Source organism: Hippocampus guttulatus, chromosome 19 (assembly GCF_054856545.1).
Source record: "Hippocampus guttulatus isolate MCC_2025c chromosome 19, RoL_Hgut_1.0, whole genome shotgun sequence".
Lineage (NCBI taxonomy): Eukaryota > Metazoa > Chordata > Actinopteri > Syngnathiformes > Syngnathidae > Hippocampus > Hippocampus guttulatus.
Genome location: NC_141279.1, coordinates 2,306,591 through 2,328,240, shown reverse-complemented (window position 1 = coordinate 2,328,240; position 21,650 = coordinate 2,306,591). Strand labels below are relative to the sequence as shown.

At 39.0% G+C, this 21,650-nt stretch overlaps 2 protein-coding genes across 2 annotated transcripts; both read right to left on the bottom strand.

The window, feature by feature from the left end:
* Positions 1-1,658: 1,658 nt before the first annotated feature.
* pts (6-pyruvoyltetrahydropterin synthase) lies at positions 1,659-7,413 on the bottom strand. Its single transcript, XM_086139161.1, has 6 exons — positions 7,218-7,413; positions 6,317-6,396; positions 5,410-5,432; positions 3,883-3,939; positions 3,284-3,354; positions 1,659-2,296 (listed from the first exon to the last, which is right to left on the bottom strand). The coding sequence occupies exons 1-6, from the start codon at positions 7,313-7,315 to the stop codon at positions 2,173-2,175; spliced, it is 453 nt and encodes a 150-aa protein (XP_085995287.1). The 5' UTR covers positions 7,316-7,413; the 3' UTR covers positions 1,659-2,172.
* Positions 7,414-8,491: 1,078 nt separating this feature from the next.
* glp2r (glucagon-like peptide 2 receptor) lies at positions 8,492-20,426 on the bottom strand. Its single transcript, XM_086139162.1, has 14 exons — positions 20,114-20,426; positions 19,868-19,870; positions 18,504-18,600; positions 17,846-17,950; positions 16,871-16,998; positions 15,582-15,688; positions 13,968-14,124; positions 13,153-13,312; positions 12,759-12,819; positions 12,619-12,685; positions 10,867-10,955; positions 10,405-10,543; positions 10,283-10,324; positions 8,492-9,219 (listed from the first exon to the last, which is right to left on the bottom strand). Exons 1-14 carry the CDS (start codon positions 20,198-20,200, stop codon positions 8,839-8,841), a joined length of 1,623 nt encoding a protein of 540 aa, XP_085995288.1. The 5' UTR covers positions 20,201-20,426; the 3' UTR covers positions 8,492-8,838.
* Positions 20,427-21,650: the final 1,224 nt, after the last annotated feature.

The window sequence follows — 21,650 nt, the reverse complement described above, 5'->3', positions numbered from 1 at the left end:
TCAGGTGATGATGGTGGTGAGAGTTCTGAAGAGGAGCAAGTTGAAAGCACCAGAGAGGGAGAGTCAGAGGACACGGGATTCATTTATTTTCAAAGCGAGGACACAGAGCAGGAAAGGGATACAAATGAAGATCCTGAGAATGAGAAGACGAGACTGCAAATGAAGTGGAGTGTGAGACACAGACAGGATATTTGCGCTTCAACAAGCACTGGACCGTCAGGTATGTGATGCTGAAAAGAACACGATCCTGTTCTCTGTGTGTGCGTGTGTGTAACCTTTTTAGTCTCCCTTTTTATTTCAATTTTTATTTAACAGGATCAATATATAAGAGATTGCCTTTTAAAATTTGGATAATTATATGCATGTAAAACATCTAGCTTCAGTGTATTTGCAATTTTTGTCCCCGGACAGGCTTGAGGATGTATTAATTTATATTTATTTAATACAATTAAAAAAATAATGAATACAATTAATAAATAGCATCAATCAATTCATTTTAGACAATTGTGTATGTCTGAGTGCCTCAGCAATGTAAGTGTAGCGGGTTAGTGAATATGCTGAGTCCATGCAGAACTTGTGTTTACATATTTTTGGTTTGTCTTTGTCCACAGACATCAGTTGATGTAAAGAGGACCCGCCAATGCAGCCAGACCTAAAACAGTTTCCCAGGACCCTGATGGGGGACAGGAGAAGGAGCTTCAAGGCAGGCTGGTACCATATCATCCCCTGGCTTGAATATTCTCAACAGATGGACATGGCGTATTGTTACGCTTGCAGACATTTTAGCCCTCCTAATACTGTTTTTTTTCCTCATCACTGTAATGTTATGACTGCAATGCTTTCAAAGTTTGTTTAAATAAAAAGTCAAATAAGATTTCGAATCTGTCATTTTAACCCTGGGTTGAATGTGCCCCTCCATCAAAACCCCTGGCCCCAGCCCGGCCCCCTCAGTGAAATTGATCCAGAACCGCCACTGCTTGAGAAGATTTTCCTCAACGAGGTACAATATCTTTTAACTTATAATTGAAAACCCGTTTCCTGTGTTCAGTATTGAAAAGGGTAACAGTAAACAAGTTTATGAAAACAGACCAAACTATCGTTATAGTGTGATTTGACATATAAATGAACAGATGTTGTGACGGTCAGTGCATTTTCATGGTTAGGTCGCCATCTGGTGGTAAAATCTTAACATTGTTACTTTTTTGTCACTCACTGCACAAGGATGAAACATCATACTGTCGTACAGTATTACATTTGAGCTGATTGTTACTAAAAAAAAAATTCAACCACATTTTTTAAATTAAGCATCAATATACTGCCATTAACTCAATAAAAACAAATATAAATATACCTAAAAATTAGGAATGATTACATGCGGGGGCCCACCGTACTGGTTTGAAGAAAGGCAATGAGCGCAAAAAAATATATCAGCAATCGGAATGAGCCTTCAATTCAGTAGCTTTCAGCTGCCTTTGGACTCTTATTTATTATTATTTTTTAAACTTTGGATTCATCTGCTAGCTTTCACTGTGACATATTACATAACCGGAGCCACCAGCAAAAGCGTCTGGTTGTCGAACATAGATCGCAATTGTCCACAAAGTATTTTTGCTCGCTTACGCATCTGTAGCTCCCTTAGCATGAAGCACGACACAATGTCCATAAAAATACGGGGTTTATTCCTTGACAACCCATGAGAACTGGTCACATGGGCATGAAACATATCAATACAAATGACATTCCAAAACAATAAAAGAAAGACAAGAGTTTTATGAAGACAATTCAGTCAACAAAAAGGAACACAAACCTCATGGGGAACTGGAGCTCAAAGGCTAGAGAATTTAATTTAAGACTTTATTTTCAATATAAATCCATACAGATCTTTGTCACACACAAATAAGGTCCACAATCATTGATTCCAAATGTATTTTTAAGGACAAATAACATTGAACACCTCTTTAAATTATCTTGACCATCTCAAAAACGAGATGGCCGTTAATCCCAAAAAAAAAAAACTGCAAATACATTTGGTACAAAAAGGAACATAACTATACTAACCTAAAAATAGTAACAGCCTTGTAAGACACACGTGTCTAAAACTTATTTTGAGGTCACAGGAGGCAAACATCACAAGTATCTATAAACGGCACCTGTGAGTGTACACGGTAACATCTACTCTCCTCTATATACGACAGTATTCTTATCTGTCTCGTGAATTTTAATTTCATAGAGAATGTTCGGCGCAATGGCCTTTGCCATGTTGTTCCATATGTAAACAGCCAGGTTTTCAGTTGTGCTAGAATGCAGGAAAGAATAGTAGTTAGTAGCAGTCGTCGTGATGAGAAAATAATTCGAATCAAACAAATAGGCTGCATCTTAAGGCTTTTTTCAGACAAGACAAAGTGCCGTTTTTGCTCATTGGAACATTTGTCTGTCATCAGCTTAGCAGGGCCAAGGAAATGTTAATATATTTTAATATATGATATGTACATTTTAATAAGATGGAACAGGGGTAGCGAATCCAATAAAAAACGGCAGGGGCCCCAAAAGTGAACCCTGTGGAACACCGTACAACAGAGGGGCCGAGAGGGATTCAGAGCAATCAAGGCTAAGACAAAAAGTCTTGCCTGCCAAATATATCTGTGTTTGCTTTAACTGTAATCAAGGAAACACCGACTTCCAAAGTAAGCAGTTAAGATTGACTGTTTTAATTTAAATGTGCAGAATTTGCTGAGGCTCTTGGTTTTTTTTGGACTACTAGTTAAATGACTTCAAATAACACTGGTTCATGGTTACTAGCCCTTGGCGCATGGCCGAGGGGGTTTACATGAAAAAGCGAAATAAAAATGAAATCAAATACAACTATGTTTAAATTGATTTAGATCCACTTTTAGATACAAAATATATGTATATAATGTGCGAAGTTGTTTTGTCTGTGTCTTGTCATCTGTGTTGTCTGATTGGTTAGGGACACATAAATCTCTGACCCTATAATCTTGTTGAAAGTTGGAGCGTCCTCTTTAAACAAAAAGAGACAAACAAGTGCAGCAATGACGACACAGAGGAGCAAAATATTAATTTCTCCAAACATATGTCCCTCCTCGCACCTCAAATAGAAGACCGGGAGGTTGCAAATAAAGAAATGAGATGTGTCCCTTTGTGCATTCAGTGGTGTTTGCAGATTTGACGTTATGAAAAGCCCAGACAAAACCAAATCATCCATGCTTTTTAAATAGTAACCATAAAAAGTAGACAGTTGCCGAAGTTGGAGAACGATGCATACCTGGCAATATTGGCAAAATATGCGACGTCCTTATCCAAGTTCTTGTGATCAAGTGGAATCATGATGACTTCCTGAAAATGAAACTCAAATTACATTATTTTGTAGATCTCACATTTGACATTGTAAAGGTATTTATAAGGGAATGCAACAATGCCTCATATTGTCAGACTGCTGTCAGCATTCCGATAAAGAAATCAAGTACATTTAAATTGAAATGTTTGAACAGTAAAATGTCTCAGATAAAATTGTAACCAAAAATGACTGGTGAAATGGAAGTACGGAAGCGCTTAGGATGAGGACGGAGAGGGACGGGGATGGAGGATGATTATGATATGAATAAGGATGGAGAGACAACGATGGAAGGGTGCCCAGGTCGCAGACGGAGGACGGACCGGCAAAGTAGGGTAAAGTGCATGAACAGAAATTTAGAACGAAAATGAAAATGAATAGATTAATCAAATTAAATTAAAATGAACAGAGATCTGTTCATTTTTATCAAGCCGACCAAGCATGTTAGTTGGCTTCAATTTCTTTTTATCTTTTTTACCGAATATTCCAAACAATATAACTTTTTTTTTTTGTTATTCTGTTGTTCTTACCTCTATACATCTCTTCAAGTCTGTCAAGTTCATTACCATGCCAGTGATATGATCAATCTACACAAAAACACACATGCACATAGCCAGTTAACGTTATGCTGTTCTCTCTGCAAAAAAGAATTACGCCAGCACTGAAATTTGTTTTCAAATTAAGTACATTAAAATGTGGATAAATAAGATCGTTTTTTTTGACTTGTCAGAAAACATACTCGGTTTTTATGAAATATTCTACATTACTAAGTTTTAGAAGGCTTGAGTTATTCAGCTCCATTTGTCAAGAAAAGTACCGGTACCCAAGAAAACTACAGAAACTGCTCAAATAGTTTTACACTTTCATGCACCAATTATGACAACCTGTTACCTGATAACATGACATGCTATCCACAGTAGATGCTAATGATTGGTTAGCTATTGCCTTTGAAAGGCAAAAAATAAAAAAAAATAAAAATTTTTTTAAAAAATGCAAAAACTAAAGACAATAAATAGTAGTTTGAGGGAGGTCGGGTGTCGCGAGACAAGAGCGCAGCAGGTTGGTTGCACAAATTCAGCGGAAAGAGGTCATGTGGCCTGATGGGTACAAATTCATCTTTATGTTCAACTCCTTTCCCCGAAAGGACTTCCAACACAACAATGCAACGATTCATGAGGCTCAAATGGTAAAACTGCATCAGACATCGTTTTTAACGTAACACAGAGTGCCGACCTTACCCCCTTGAAAGAATTGTCATACTATATGTGCTCAAGAACACTTAATACAGTGGTCCAAGTCTCAACATCATCGATGGAAAGAATACTTGTGAGAAAGTAATGCAACTGTGGATTTTGATTCGAACCAATCCAATCAAATCCGTCAACCCAATCTTTTGCACACAGTCGCAAAAAGAATTGGTATAGAAATGGTATCGGACGATCGTCGATTGGTATCGGATATGAAACAGTGGTATCGAGCCATCCCTAATTGTTTGTAAAATAGTCACATTGCAGTATTTCATCTGCATGATGTAAAATGCTCACCCAAGCATCGCTTGTAAAAAAAATATATATATATATACATACATTTAAAATACATATACATACATATACTGTATATACATTACATACAAATACATACATTTAAAATAAATAAATAATTAAACAAATCGCCGTTTATGACTTATCAATCGGCAGACCCATCCACTGTTTTGAACTGATACCGTATATGTGCACACATTGACGGAATCAAAGATATATTGTTTTCTACGTCGTAACATGTGAAATCATGGTTATCGCCGTACATTATTGTTAATTGTACATAACAGGAAAAAAAAACAATTGGCCGATGATTTTTCCCGACGTGAGAAGGACGATGTAATCGGTCGCTTTAATGGGCAATACATTGTACTGCCAAAGACAGTGCTTTTAGGTTTAATAATGTTTTTCGTGATTGGCTGTTACGTGTCTTGCTCTCGCGCTGAATTATGACCTTGTAGGCTGGGCACAAAGTTTGAAAGGGTGAAAAAATATATATAAATAATGCCTGACACTCACCTTTCCACGCACTGTTATCTCCACTGCGGAAGAAAAAAAATATATAGTTAATGACTGGGTAATGTAGGACAGCAATAGGAAGTGTGGATATAGTTTTGATTGGATTGTTGACTAACCATTCTATTAGTAAATGATGCCAAATATACTGCACTACTTGACTTGTCCAGCAGAGGCATTGTTGTTTCAGTCTCGATATAGTTAGGCGTCTTGAAAAGTCCAGCAGGACATAACTTTGAGAATACCTTCAGAGTAAGGTTGTAGAATATAGGAAATCATAAACTGGCCGTTTTTCTGACAGATATTGCATTTTTTTTTTCCCCATGTAAACAGGACAGTTTTTTTTTCCCAAATACAACATATTCTGGGGTCAGTCAGGAGCACCGCAAAAAATAAAATAAAATAAAGCATTGGCAATCATGTGATGTCATTGTCTAGAATCGCGATTTTGATTTAAAAAAAAAACGATAAATCGTTCAGCCCTATTTCTGATAAACATTTTTTTGCTAGACACAATGCTGTCATGCAAACAAGAGTTTAGAACTTTGTTCTCAAGTCTTAAAAATAAAAAATGTCCATTGTTAATTTTCCCCACTGAAGTATATCAAGTAATCCAAAGTCTTTGCAGAACTGCACAAATGTCCAATCAAAGTCAGACATGATGATATGATTGCGGGCGTTTGCAATCAGCATTTGATGCTATTTGCACAATCACATTAAATCAGAATGACTAAAAATAACTGACACTTCACATGACCTACACCTCATCTCCAAAGTATTCATGTGTATGGGATACAAATGCAGGTGAAGACTTCAAAACAAAACCACATGATAAGGTGCATTTTTTTTCTCATTTTCACTGAGCTACGATCTTCAACAGTTGTGCAGCACAAGTGAACACTCCACTAACCTTTGTAGTTGTGTCCATGGCCATGAGGATTGTTACATTTCCCGTAGACCTTTATATTATCTTCATCGGATAAATGAACGCTACGAAGGAGAAGAGAACCATGATTTATATTGGGCACTTTGCAGGGCAAACAGAAAGTATGAAGCAATAGAGTTACAGGTTCTTCATTCAGGTGAACCTAACCAATGTTCTCCTGTCACACTAAACTGTTTTGTTTTGAATGGGATATTATAGATTGAAGAGTGATTAAAAAAAAGTCACACCTAAAATCTCAATCTCTCTTTGCATTGAAAGGTTGGCCAGAAATTGATGCATTTTCACCGGTTTTACAAAGTAATACCTTAACATTTGTCTCAGAAAAAAAGTTACTTCTATCACTATAGTTGTTTTTAAACGATCTGTTTGATGAGGCTAATCTCATGTAAATCAGTTAATGTGGGAAATTGTATGCATTTAGAGTATCCACAAAAAGGATATCAAACAAATTCATAGGTCCCATAACAAAGGACGAATCGCAGCGTGTAAATGGTCCGCCTCCGAGGAAGCAAAACAGAAACAGAGGGCGAAGCTACGGAAGCAGATTAGGGCCAAAGAAAGAAAAGAAAACAACGACGTCAATATTCACTTTTTAAAGCAGAATTCTAACGTTAACGTGAATATTGTCATTTTAAAGACTTCTCACTCTAAAGTCAGAATTCTAATAAGAAAGTCAGAGCTCTGAAATTAAGTGAAAAATCTTGCCAAGGTTGTTTTTTCCCCTTTCGTTGGCCCTAATCCTCTTCCGTAGAGTAGCGTCTCACGTAACAACACAGACAAGGAGAGGGAGATTAGCTCGCACGTTAATTAAAAAAAATCAATCAATAAATGAATAAAGCGCGTTGCTGAATGACAACAGCCGTACCTGTGCAGGCGGTGGCACGCGCTGAAGCACTGAACCCGGGTGATATATCCGATTGGCTCTGGCTTGGAAATGCCGTTGTTCATGGCGGATCCAGGCATTATTTATTAAGCAGCCGACTGCAATGTGGCGAGAACACGCATACACTGCAAGTCATTGAGTGCTGCAGTTGAGAGCCTCCAGCTTCCCGTGACTCACGCAGCGTGACCATTGGTTTAAAACGGGGCGTGCTTAGACGTCTCACATGACGCACACAATATCGCAGTGAAGGCCCTCCAGCGAAACGTAAATAAAAAAACTAAAGGTCAGCACCCAATAGCAAATTTGGCAAGGTCACGAAGGTTTGTCTCAGGAGCCTCAGTAGTATAATGTAGTGAATTTGAAACCTCCTATACTTTTACATTTACAACAATGATTTCAAACTCACTGACTGGTTCCCTATAAAGTGTGTTTATATGTTGATAATTTGGAATGCAGTATTGATATTCTCCATAGGCTCATTCACACAAATAGGGGTCAGCATGTTGTAAGTCGAGGGGTTCGTAGGTTTTGAATGGCTTGCTCTACGTTCGGAATGGGCAAAAAGGGGAGGACGACTTCGTTTGAACACAGCTCTTTTTATTTTCCAACGTCTGTCTCGTAACTCTCGAACGAATTGCACCGTGCACCTCTGCACTGAGAGGCGAACGTGCTAACCAGTCGACCACCGGGCCACCCCAACAGATTAAACAATTATTAAAATCAAAATTTGCTGGCCTGATTCTCTATTATCAAAAATATCAAAGAATAATCAAATGCAAACAGACACAATCAGACATCTGGATTAAGATGACTATTGCACTTTGGTAGTCAAAAATCTTCCAACATTAATAAACAAACCACCGTATTGTTAAATTGTCCGCTTCAGTCAAAATTACACTATGTCGCATTGCTAACCCTTTTTTTCTTTTTTTTTGGGGGGGGGGGGGCAGCTCTTGTTCCTTACAGGTAGTTTTTACCTTGCTCTTGAATAAAGTGCCCAAACCTTGCTAATAAATTGCAAAGTGAGTGTCACCTCTACTCCCTGCCAAGATTTAACCAGAGAGAATTTTTTGAATTTGGGTTTTATTTGTGTACATACACACCATCCTTGGACCGTAGATACTTTAATTAATTTATTTATTTATTTATTACTGCACAGCAACACCTTGCAACTTTACGTGAACCCTTTCAGGTACAGCGGTTACATCCGATCATGCATGAAAGGGTTTAAAAAAACACTTCAAAGAGACAGTCGATGAAATATTTGCTCCATACTTTTAATTCCTCAATATGTCATTCTTCACATTTAAAACAGCAAATACATTGTATTCATAGGACCATTTTAACCCAGACGTATTGGCGTTGGGAGATTTATAAGTGGTCAACAAAAGCAGTGGGCATACCGAACGATATGGTCAACTGTGATTTGATTAATGACATAATCTTGTGCCGTTCACGTGTATGTACAAGCGGCTTTTTACACTTGACTTTTGGGGAGTCGAACATTCCTCCATTCATACTGGAAAGTGTCTTTTAATGATTTCAACCACAGTCTTGATATGACCTTCGACTTCATCGTCTCTTATAAAGAAGCTGCGTGCATTTAAAACTCGCTCTCCTCCAGAATCTCCTCCATAGTCTCTCCGAGAGTAATTTCTCCATCACTGCTCGACAGACTCTTCCTTGTCAGAAAGTCAAGACCTGTTATGTCAAATCTTTTCGCCATCTGACATTTATTCTCGCTTTCTGCAAAGGCTCCACCGCTCACTCGGAGAGCCACCTGTAGCAGGTGTGGGTGCGCGGTGAAAGTTGAAGTCGCTCTTTCGTCGCTGGAGTTTCTTCGCTGGCACCGTGTGCGGTGCTTTTTTGTGCACTTCCACAGGTGCTTGAGTGGCGCACCCTGAAAGCAGCCCCCGAACTGGTTGTTCAACAAGTTGTTGTTGAACAAGAAAATCTGCCAGCGCTTCTTCAACTCAGCTTGCACCTAAACACAGACAAACAGAAAGCGATTATGTTGAACCGACTGAGAAACGAAATCCTGTGTACATTTTAAACGGGCTAGCTAGCCGATGCTAACCGCTATCTTGGCATTTGTGGCTGTGGTAAAAATATTTTGGCAAGGAGAACGTTGGCTCAGTTTTGTGGGCGACATGCGACCTCACATCCAGACAGCAATTTTTTTTTGACTGCTTGTTCACATGAGAGCACAGGTGTCAACGTCAAGGCCCGGGGGCCAGATCTGGCCCACCACATCACTTTTTGTGGCCCGCGAAAGCAAATCAAGCATGTCAAGTTCCACGATGCTTTCTAAAGTCTGAACCAAAATTTCAAATTGTCATATGTACTCCACAATAACATTCATTATTCTTGACTTCTGATTTTAAAACTAGTTATTCATCAATTTGTTGTGCGCTTTGTATGTAATATGTAGAGGTGATGAACTTATTCACTCCCAAAGACGTTTTAAACGTCTTTTCAGACTTGGTCCAGAATTGGCTGGTACTGAATGAATTAAACATTTATATGGTTTCCCAAAATTCATAACGGCCCTCCAAGGCAAACCGTAACTACAATGTGGCCCGCGACAAAAATGAGTTTGACATCCCTGCATAGAGTAATAGTTTTGAATTAAATTGAAATGAAACTGAGACACACTATCAGCACATCCCATGTGTCTTTCAACCTATCTGTTAAAGCCCTTACAAAGGCCACCTGCTGTTCCATCATTGGCCTGTTGGTGGTTTCAAGGTATATCACCGTATGCCGTAATATTCCCAAGAGGATGTCTTCGCTCTTGTTTCACAGTCAACATGCTCTGTGTAGTTGTTTGCAAATATGAGAGTGGAACTTACCTCCCTTGACTAGTATGAGTCTGCCGGGATGCTGAAATAGTCATCTCGTAATCACAACATTAGTTGTAGCTGATGGCTAGCTGATAGCAGACCAAAGTGGCCCAATTTTACAGAAAGATCCCGCAACATTGCATCCCATCCGTAAACATCAGATCCAGTTTATTTGTCCAGACTGGACAAAACACAAAAGCATACCTCTCCATTCGCGAAGCAATACAACACTCCAACCAAGAACCCCTGTCAAAGAAAACTGTATTCTTATCGCTATTAGATGATACAAACATAGCCAGGCACGCAATTAGCATCATTAATCTGACCTGAAAAGAGCTGAGGGTGAGATTGATGAAGTCGCGAGCGTAGCGACTGTTTCCCTCCATGCATTCATCGACGAGCACAGTGAAGACGACTTCATGGATGCCCAGCAGAGGAATCAGCACCAGGGTGGCCCTGGCTAAGCTGGAATTCATCAAAACGCACAACCATGCTTAAGTTATACACCAATATCTAATGAGGACTTTGTAAATGTCGTCTGGCACAGTGCCCGGGAAAAAAAAAATGCGAACATTGCTCCTGGATTTTGTCATATGTGAGATCGAGAGGCAAAAATGAATGTGATATACATGTGGCTTTGAGGAATTTCCTTCAGGATGAATGAAGTAGATACAATAAATTTACAGATTTGTGAATAGTCGGAGTTATTAACAAGGAGTCTTGTGCTTCTCGGTGTTTGTGTCCTAACATAATTCAAAATGGTTGAAGTTTATTGCCCGGGGAAATACCTGTATCTGTAGTCGGTAAATTTCACCTGATCCGCTTTGAGCTTGGACAGCAGCAGCCGCAGAATCTTGATGAATATGAAGAAAATGATCTGCAACGTGCATTAAATGTAATGTCAACCAAATCCCAAACGTTCTGAAAGAATTGCTGTGGCGGTCAGTCATTTTGTGGACAATAGAATAACAATGCACAAGGGTGTCTTTCGAGAAAGGGTCGTGGGTGTGCTGGAGCCTTTCCCAGCTGTCTTCGGGCGGGAGGCTGGGAACACCCTTAACTGGTTGCCAGCCACTCCTCACAAGACAGAAAGGGTTGTTAAGATCCTAAATAGCGCGAGTTAAATTGCAGATCGCGCTCCCGGACTGTGAATCCTGTTAGTGGCTGTGTTGTACGTTATTTAATAATGAAAGGTTTTTAATTAAGTTCAAAGTGATGGAATTGGACATCTTAGTGGATAATTGTTTGCCTCTACCAAGCAGTACAAATACAGTTTATACGCATACCTGTCAACTCATACGGTTTAGCCATAGTTCATACGGATTTTGTGGTGAATCTTACGTATATGGCCGTATCGCACGAATCATACGGATTCTGAAAATTTCCGTTTTTTGTCCCCCCCCCCTAACAGGTAGTTCCGTTTGCTTTTGCCCAGAATGGTGCGAGTCTACTCGAATGCTTTCATTTACATTTCCAAAGTAAATATGAATGGATGCTGTAACTTCGAGCCGATGGGTCAGCATTTGGAGTTGGTGAAAAAAGTAACGCAGGAATACAACTCTGAACACAGTAATGCCACTAAGTAGAATGATGATTAGGCATTAACCAGACATTGTATTATGGAGATCTACAATAAATATCATTGAAAATTTCGTGGGGTTTTTTTCTGCCGTTATTTTGACATATAAAATGCTTTGGTATGTTATAAGGATTTTTTGCTCTTTATAAGGATTTTTTTGGTAGTTTATACAGGTTGGCGCTCCGAAAGGTTGACAGGTATGTATGCGGTACCCATGTATTGTGTTTTGCAACAGTACCTAACTATATTTTATAATTTCATATATATCTGTGGATGAAAGAGTGACGCTTGCAGTCCTTGTCCACAGAATGCACACAAGTGATTTAAATAGTGCGCCGGGGACTTTCAAGTGAATGGGGGCGAGGGAGACTCTTAAAATATCCCCATTCTCACATTTATTCTCACCCACACAAAACGCTTCTTCCTTGACCGTCACTATCTTCTTATGGTTTAATAAAAGTGATACTATACGAGGACGGCACAGTGGACAATTGGTTAGCACGTCGGCCTTCCTGTGTGGAGTTTGCATGTTCTCCCTCTCCATGCCTGTGTGGGTTTTCCCCGGGTCACCCACATTACAAAAATATTCATGACAGGTTAATGGAACACTCTAAATTATCCCGAGGTGTGGGTGTGACCGTGGATGGTTGTTTGTCTATGTGTGCCCTGCGATTGGCTGCCAACCAGTTCGCGGTGTACCCCGCCAACTGCCCGAAGACGGCTCGGATGGGCTCCACCACCCTCGGCAGCCCTTGTGAGGACAAAGTGGATTAGAAAATGGATGGATGGAGGGATGGATACTATCCAACATACTGTATGTGGAGCCTCAAAAAGCCCATCCAGGCTCATGTCCACATGGTACAGTATTACACAGTAGTAGGCCGTAGTCAAAATTTTCTTTCATTTTTTTGTTTTGCAATACCATTCCAAATCGGGTTCGAATACATCATGCAGTACTTACCAGCACTGCCAAAGTGATTGGGCCCTTTATTATCCACCAGAACCATCGGTTCACAATTGACCAGCACCTTAGGAATAAACATCGTCAATAGTGATGATGAAATGTATTCATTTCATTAATTAAAGTGGAGCTGCACTTACTCTGTGTTTTCATATAAAATCTTCACGACCGTCCACGGTGTCACAAAGAAGATCGGCATTCCTGGAAAGTCACCATTGTGGTTAACGCTTCTCTCGGCAGAATGTCATCACATTTTCAGTCATGTGCATTTTTACTAGGAAACATATCTTTTTGAATTTGAAACGGGAAACAACATCACAATGCGTACAATGTGCTGTCTCTGAAAGCAACAAATCAAATTACACAACTTAGACTGAATGCGTTATGCGAACCAGTCTAACAGTCCCTCTTTGTTTTTTGTTTCATGAAAATGAAAAATTGACAAACCCCAGCGAAGCTACAATAAAGGCATATTATATGAACAAATGCATTAGTTATTTTCTTGATTCATAAAATTTAAAAAAAAGGACATACCCCATCCTAACAGCATGTAATTCTTCAACAGGCGTCGCTTGGTCAACACCGCAGTAAAGAGCAGTGTGTGGAGGAAAATCGCTTCCACTAAAAGCCAGAAATAGTTACAGGCCACAAAATACTCCATGGCCACTTTGGAGAATTTGCACATCAGAGAAATCTGTTCAGGAAAAGAAAAAAAAATATTGTCATTAACAGAATAAGAGTTTAAAAAAACAACAACAACAATCTAAACCAGTTCCTAAAATTTTGTAGAGTGGCGTGTGTCAAGCACGATTATTTTCTCCGTTTGCGTTGACGTTTATAAATACCGTATTTTCCTCACTAAAAGGTGCACCTAAAAGCCTTCCATTTTATTAAAAGCTCAGAGCGCACCTTAAAATCCGATGCGCCTTGTGTATGGTCATTACGGTAGGTAATATGTCAACCCCAAAATGTCTCTTTGCTAGATACATGCTTACAACGCAGATTTCAAACTTAAGGCAATCGGTTACGCAGTTGAACACGGAAGTAGAACAACGGCAAGAGAGTTCAACGTTCACGAGTCAACGTTATAACTTGCTGTTGGTGAAGTGAACTGTGTCGCTGCTTTATTAAATACGTTTTACTGACATACGATCGTTCTGTTAGCATTTCCTTCAGCATAGCTCCTTCTAGTGGATGCATTGTAGATTGCGTCTTATAATGCAGTGCAATTGGAGACATAGTTTGGCTGAGCTGCAGACGCCGTCGTATTTTTTATTTTTTTTAAGAGGTTTAATATGCTAAGTATTGGTCTCGGTGTACCGCATGCCACGTGTTCATGGTGACTCTACCGGAGAACTTGAATACGAGTTCCATCCAGGGTCATCCTTGGGTAGGTTGGAATACATGATGTATAGAACGATTTCCTTCAAAATGACAGCGACAGCTCTCAGGATGAATGAGATGAACAGATTCATGTGAATGTAGTTCCTTGTACAATGGAGCTTCCTGGAAAACACAGAAAGGGGAGACTCTCGAGTTCTCGCACAACTGGAAAATCACTAAAGATACACACCGTACTGTCATTAGTTTCATTCATTTTGATCGAGAGGATAGTAATGAATGGTCAAAAACAGTGAAAAAAAATCACTTGGTAGATGGGTGCACCTTCCCTCGCATCAAGTAGGTTCTACTTTTCATGAAATGGCAAAGTTTGGATATTATTACAACATCAAGAGAAACGTGTCAAAATTGGAATTGGATACGCTAAGAAAGGGCCTCTTTCAAATCCGATCGAAAATGAGATGGAGATTGGTTATCTGCCCACTGTGGCGTGTCAGTAGCATAAAAAGACACGGTGAGCCTGATGTCATCGAAAAGCACATGCTCGAGAACGGCACTTCCGTGTGAAAGTCAACTGCGGGAAAAACCCAGAGAAATAAAAATGTCAGCAAAAGCACATTCCATTGATCACGGCACATTAGAAATAAGGTCAACGATTCCCAACCGTCCCCGGAGGAAGCCGGCATTTCGCCAGGACCTCTCTTCGGTGACAAAAAGGCCCTTCGGGTGAAAATAGGAATCGGATTATAGATTCACTGAATTTAAATGGAAATCCATCTGCCTACCAAAATCCCCACGACAACACCAATCACAAAGTACACAAACAACATCGATAATTTATTTTCAAAGCGTTGACAGTTTATTTGATGTGCTTGTGAAGTTGATACATTCGTGTCCTCCAAAACTTGGATATGCTTTACGTCAATACTTTATGGTGATAGAAATGTGTATGATGGCTTCCATGGACAAGTGGCTCATAGAGGGAATTCTTTCACTTAATGTTGGTTTGTTGTTCAGGAGTTTTGTACCATTGTTTGTTTGATTTCATTTTATTTTTTTATGGAAAAAAATAATAATCTGCCAAGCTGTCAGACTCTTTTTTGTCGCGCGCCCCGTCATAGTAACGGTTTCCCTTGGAGGGCCGTTATGAATTTTGGGAAACCATATAAATGTTTAATCACCTCCGCATATTACATACACAGCGCACAACAAATTGATGGATCACTAGTTTTAAAACCGGAAGTCAAGAATAATGACGGTTTTTGCGGATTACATATGACGATTTGAAAATTTGGTTCAGACTTTAGCAAACATCATGGCGGGCCACATAAAATGACGTGATGGGCCAGATCTGGCCCCTGGGCCTTGACTTTGACACCAGTGGTCTTGACGCTTTTTGGACAAATTTTCCCTTCAACGGAATGAGCGCGATACAATCAAATGAAAAAAAAAAGGGCATTTTTTTGTTGCCACTAGGTGGCGCTATATGTATGGCAAGTATCCAGCTGTAAATTACACACACTACGACTCATTGGACCCTGTCATGGACGTCCCCGTGTGTTGAAAATGTTGTGTTCTTGATTTCCAGTCCACGTGTGCATATGTTACTCATGAAAACTGACCTGAACATGCCCATGAGTAGCGTTGCAAACACGAGGGAAGCCAGAGAGAGTGAATAGCCGATGATCGAGACGACCCGGAGGGCTGTCTGCCGAAGCATTTGCTCTTCCTCGTCGGAGAAATACACAAGACGATAGAATGAACACAGTGCATCCTCACAACGACGCAGGTCATCATCTTGACTTGTATTTGGAATAAAAATGCTTTCACGGAAGACTTCTGTGTTACCAATGAGTGAGGAGCATCTTTTGACTGTAAATTAATATCGAGATCACTTGAGTATTGCGGTGGGCTGAAAAATGACCAGATCAGCCATTCAGAGTTCTGTTTGGATCAGCACGAGTTGGTTGGTGAGTTTGCAGAATTCTATCAACGATACAAGTAATTCGATGAAACTTTTTCGGGGGGTTGGTGCTTAGGTCTGAGGAAAAATAAATTGTTGGTCCAAATGGATTACTTTCACTATTTGAGTCAATGTGGTTATAATGGTTGGACTACAATTTGTGCATATAAGTGGGCAGAGTTTGGATCTATTTCTTAAAATAATAAAATTAAAATTTAAAAAACTCCTAAATGTGGTTTGTTAAAATTATTCATTTATTAATTTTTAATTTTTATTAATTTATCCCCATATGAAAAAAAATATCGGCTGATTCAAACATTGGAATATTTTTAAAAAACACACACGTATTCAATATTATTTTTATTCATTTTATATTTGATTTATTGTAACAAATATTTGGTTAGTTAACTATCATTAAATTACATATAATAATTCAGAATGCCAATTAATGATTCGTGTAATAAACTAACAATTTTTGGGTCATTGATTTGTCAATAAAAAAAAAAAGAAAACATTTCAAAACTAATTCAACAGCAACAAATATTTCGCAAAACGATGCTTCAAATTATCCATCCATCCATTATGCTTTATCCTCACGAGATTCCAATTAGAAATAATCAACTTCTAAAATGAGAATGAATCATTTTTTTTAAATAAACAATTGCTACACACACATTTGATCCTATTGACCCTCAAATAGAAGCTATCAACCAAAAGAAAATGGCTTCTTGTTTTAAAATATGACATATTGTTTCAATTATGAAAAAATAGGCCATCAGATTTAATAAATAATAAATATATTATAAATAAATATATATAATAATAAATAAATATATATAATAAATAATAAATATATAAATATATCTATACAGTATATGCATAAACATGATGGTCAACATAAACTATAAAAATGTCCGGTCCATTGATTCCACCTCTCTTTTTCCTCACCTTGTCTTTAAAATAATGCTCTCCCTGACATTCTGAGTCATCCCTCCAAGGCTCTGTGGAATTTTCCTTCTGCCGCCATCTTCCATTTTCCAAGCATTCCCTGTGCGCCTTCCTCGAAATGTCCGCAGCTAGTTGGAATTCACATGTTCAATTAGTTTTGCTGATGAAGTCAAAGGAGCGATGCAATGCATGAAAATACGACAAACACCTTAATGGTGGAGTTTTCTTTGATGTACGATATTTGTAAGGTGTTAAAGTCCTCGTGCATCATTCGATTTGTTTTAGCTACGCTATAATGACCATATGTTATTAATTTGTTCGGCTGTTTGTTAGAATACAAAAAAAATAACGCACAAGCACACGCTTCACAATGACAGAAAAATTTCAATGGCTAGTGAAGGATGCAAATTGAGCTGGAGTCACTTCCGTTGACGAATATTCATTTTTTACAATTTTGATGCTGCAGCTGAAGTCTAAAGGGAGTGTTGTCCATCTTTGCATGTCTTTCTGTACACTGTCCTGTATCAGTCTATAATTTACGGTACCGTATTTCCCGCACTATAAGGCGCACCTAAAAGCATTCAAGTGCACCATATAATCCGATGTGCCTTATGTATGGTGTCACGTTCGTCTTTATATTCCCCATTGAGTTATTTCCCTGCTGGTGTTCCTAACCCATCTAGTGGTGATAATGAGCAGGAACCAATTTTAACCTTAAAGGATTCTGCTAATTAAGACGTGCCTTTTTCATGATTCGGCTTCATAACGTTTGTCTTTCATTTATCGTTTTGTAATGCCATTTGTATTTATATGTTTCATGTCCGTGTTTGGGACCACTTCTCATCAACCGAAAACATTTTAGCCATTAAATACTTGTGATCCCGTGACTGGCCGGGTGAACTGTTGGCTGCAATTATGGTACCATCTGTTTTCTCAGTTCAACACGATAAATGTTGTGAAAAGTACAAACATTACCCATGCTGATCCACGGTAAGTACGGAGGACAGGGGACGGACACATTTCCGGGAGCTGAATGGGGCCAACACACAAATGTGTCGAAAGTTCCCTTACAGTAGATTCCTGCAAGGCATCAATAGTTTCTCAGATGACTCACAGGTACAACAAAGGTAATACTTGGTTGTACAGTGGAACCAATAAAGTTGAATTAAACACTTCTCACACACTGATTTTAAAAGGAATGAGAAGAAACGCAACCATCGTCTCTTTTCACACCCACAGTGGTGCAAACGACCCATTTCTAACTGTGCCAAGCTGCACGCATCTGTGAAAATTAAAAACTCTTATTAACCCTTTCAGGGATGGCTGTTACAACAGCGGACAGCTTATCATGTTATCAGGTTATAAGGTGCATGAAAGGGTTAAATAAGTATGAATAATATATACATGGAGAGCGAATGAATGAATATTAGTCAAAAACAAAAGTAGCCTAAAAATCTTTTCCAAGTTTGCATTGACTAAAACAGCATCTTGCACCTCGTTGCAAAGTCAGAGTGCTTTGCTGTTTTGAAATGTCACAGTGATTCACATTTTAATTACATGGCAAGTAATACCCCCCCCCCCCCAAAAAAAAAGATTTTATGCACAGTAAATAAAGTTTGAGTCTCAAGCTTACCAGTTTTGGGGCGTGCACTTGATGTGAGAGTTCTATTGCAACCCTCCCAGTAGTCCGTGCGCTCCGCGATCAGACTTTCAAGTACTGAGCATGTTATCTTGCATGTCGAGTCAGAAAAAGAGAAAAACAAATTTGATTATAAGAATCTTCAATTTGGAGTCTTCAGTTAACTTTAAATGACATGCATGTTTTTGGGAATGTGTGAGGAAGCCAGCCAGAGTATCTCTGTGGAGAAAAGCCCACCAACCGCAGGGAGAACACGCAAACTCACACAGGAAGCCCTGAGCTGAGATTTGAACCGAAGACCTATCGACTGCGAGTCAGGCGTGCTCACCATCATCAAATCATTCTGTCTGCATTTCTCCTTGAGAGAATGCACTATTGCGCTGCTATCAATGTGTACTGTATATTATTTGGTATTTAGAGCCCTCTAGTGGCAACTTGAGTTATAACAGCAGGGGGCCAATTTATTCCTTTGAAGGATCAGAAGATTGATATATCTATTTGAACAACTTGCATATTTACTCTACAGTCGACAACCGCCAAAGCGAGAATGCAGTCTAAAAAGAAATAATCGTTTAAAAAACACAAAAATTCATCCCGATACGCTCATAAACATTAAATTCTACGTGTAATATTTACAACATGTCCTTCTCTGCCTTTAACTCATTCACTCCCAAAGACGTTTTTAAACGTCTTTTCAGACTTGGTCCAGAATTGGCTGGTACTGAATGAGTTAATGAAAAAAAAAAAAGAATGCGTAAAGTACAGTATATATCCTATCCTTTTTGTGTGTCTTGTCAACAAATGAGTTATTTCTGTGCTAGTTCTAGATTGTGTCTACACGTAGTTTGATGGAGTAGAAAGCATAATGCTTGCTAGCCAATTTAGCAACCTCTGACGTCCTGAATTAGAGTAATTTAACATTCTTCCAAATGAGCAAAAAGTATCTGAACATTTTTTTAAGCACACGATCGATGCTTACAAACTTGATCACTTAAAAAAAAAAGACATGACAAATTCAACAAACACGCAGCAGCAGTATGAGTTTGCCACAAACTGAGCAATGCTAACCGAAAGCTAGGTAGGTTATCTTTTCAATGACCACTTGGTGGCGGTATTTTACTACATTGTTTCACGCGTGTTAAGCCTGTATAAAAACTGAACTATTACCTCAACCTAATGAATGGAGTGCAATAAAAAATGACACATGTACAATAAAAAATAATAATAAATCAAATGTGGCCACGTGGTGGTTCATCCACCGGCAGTGCCATGAAGACTTTACACATCACTCAACGACAAGGAGCCCTGATCACGCAGTTACAAAAGACAAGCAGTGCCAGCTTCGAAACAGTGCCAACCTTCTCCCTTGGCAATAAAAACTGGGTACACAATTCCCTTTCTTGATTTAAAAAAAAATGAGGGCAAATTTATCTCAAACTATGTTTTTTTCCTCTTACAAGCTAATTAATAATTCCAAGCACTGATGCAGAATATATGTTTCTTTCTGAGCATGCCACGACAGGAGACCATTGTAGAAAAAGATGCAACAGGTAAACATTTACAGTATATAAATACTTTTTTTTTTTTTAAAGATTTTCACTTACGGGATGGTTGGAGATTATAATAAAGATGAAAAAGAGCCACAATGTTGCCCAGGTCTTCCTGTTCAGAATCGACAGCAGGGATGACATAGCGAAAAGCGTTTACATTTAGAACGACGGTGATTTCATTATTGGGATGGTATTCTATTAGGTCTGCCACTCATCGCCTAGCAACTTCAGCATGCCTCTCTTTACCCTTCAAGTGCATCTTCGTTTGAGGTTGTACCATTCGCGCGGTGTCGAATGAGGAGTCATTGGATATGGTTAAATATTTGTAAAACAAGATTTTCGTGATGTCAAAATTAACAGTCCACACTTCCTTGATGTCTTTCCAAGGATTCCAATGATCCCGTGGTGCTCAAAGTTGACTCAACCCGAAAAAGTAACACTCCATGTCCATAATCCATTCTTCCTGTGGAGGAAGACTTATCCTGTCTCATGTTCTGCCTATAGTTTGAGTTCAGCTAAGAATGTGTATGGAGATCCCGAAGGAACAGATCGCCTCTCCCACCCCATCCCCCTCCAACCAACCAATCAAGAAAAAGCCCAGGGACTAACCTCGTTGTCTGGGAAAGATGATCCTTAAGGAGCAGATACACCCGGTGGCTCACTGCAATATATATATATATATATATATATATATATATATATGTGTGTGTGTGTGTGTAAATAATATGCAGTATAACGGCAAACACCTGCAACTGAAGAAAAAGATGGAGGGCAATGACCCCTCCCTTGTCACACAGTCAAAGGACATCACTACGGATTTCTGATATTAATGGCGAGTCAATGCAAACGAACACAACGAAAGCCAAGACCACAGCGGTTGCATCATTTACGTGCACTACATCAAGCTGTTCTTTCTAATACATCGTTTGCATTTAACTCATTCACTCCCAAAGACGTTTTTAAACGTCTTTTCAGACTTGGTCCAGAATTGGCTGGTACTGAATGAGTTAATGTACTGTTTAATGACACAATTGTGAATTAAAGAATGAATAATAAGGACGGTTCACACAATCTGTTAGGCAACACCGGTTAATTTTCAAATTTCCTCATCAGAAATACTACAAAGTGGATTTGTTGTTGCCCGACTCAGACCATCAGCATGATTTTTTATGAAGCAATAAAAGTAACATGATGGAATTTGTAAAGGCCTTTATAGAATGAATGTGGCAGACCTCACTGCAGGTGAATTATGATCATTTTGTTCCAGGACCTGGTGGGCCAGCTATAATTGTAACTGTGATGCATGAAGGAACTGCTGAAATTCAATTGGTGCCAGCTCCATAAGCATGACAATATGTGCCCCTGTGATAGAATCATATGTCCTCATAAGGGACATATGACGGTAAAGGCAACGATTATAGCAGAAAGAAAAAAAAACATACATCAAAAAGATTGGATTTTCCTGTGGGATGATCTAAAGCATCTGGAAAATAGACAAAGCCTCTGGGGTGAAAATCTGTTCGGGGGGTGTGGGTTCCTGATTACTTCACGATGGTGTAGAGCATAGGTGTCAAACTCAGGTCCTGGAGGG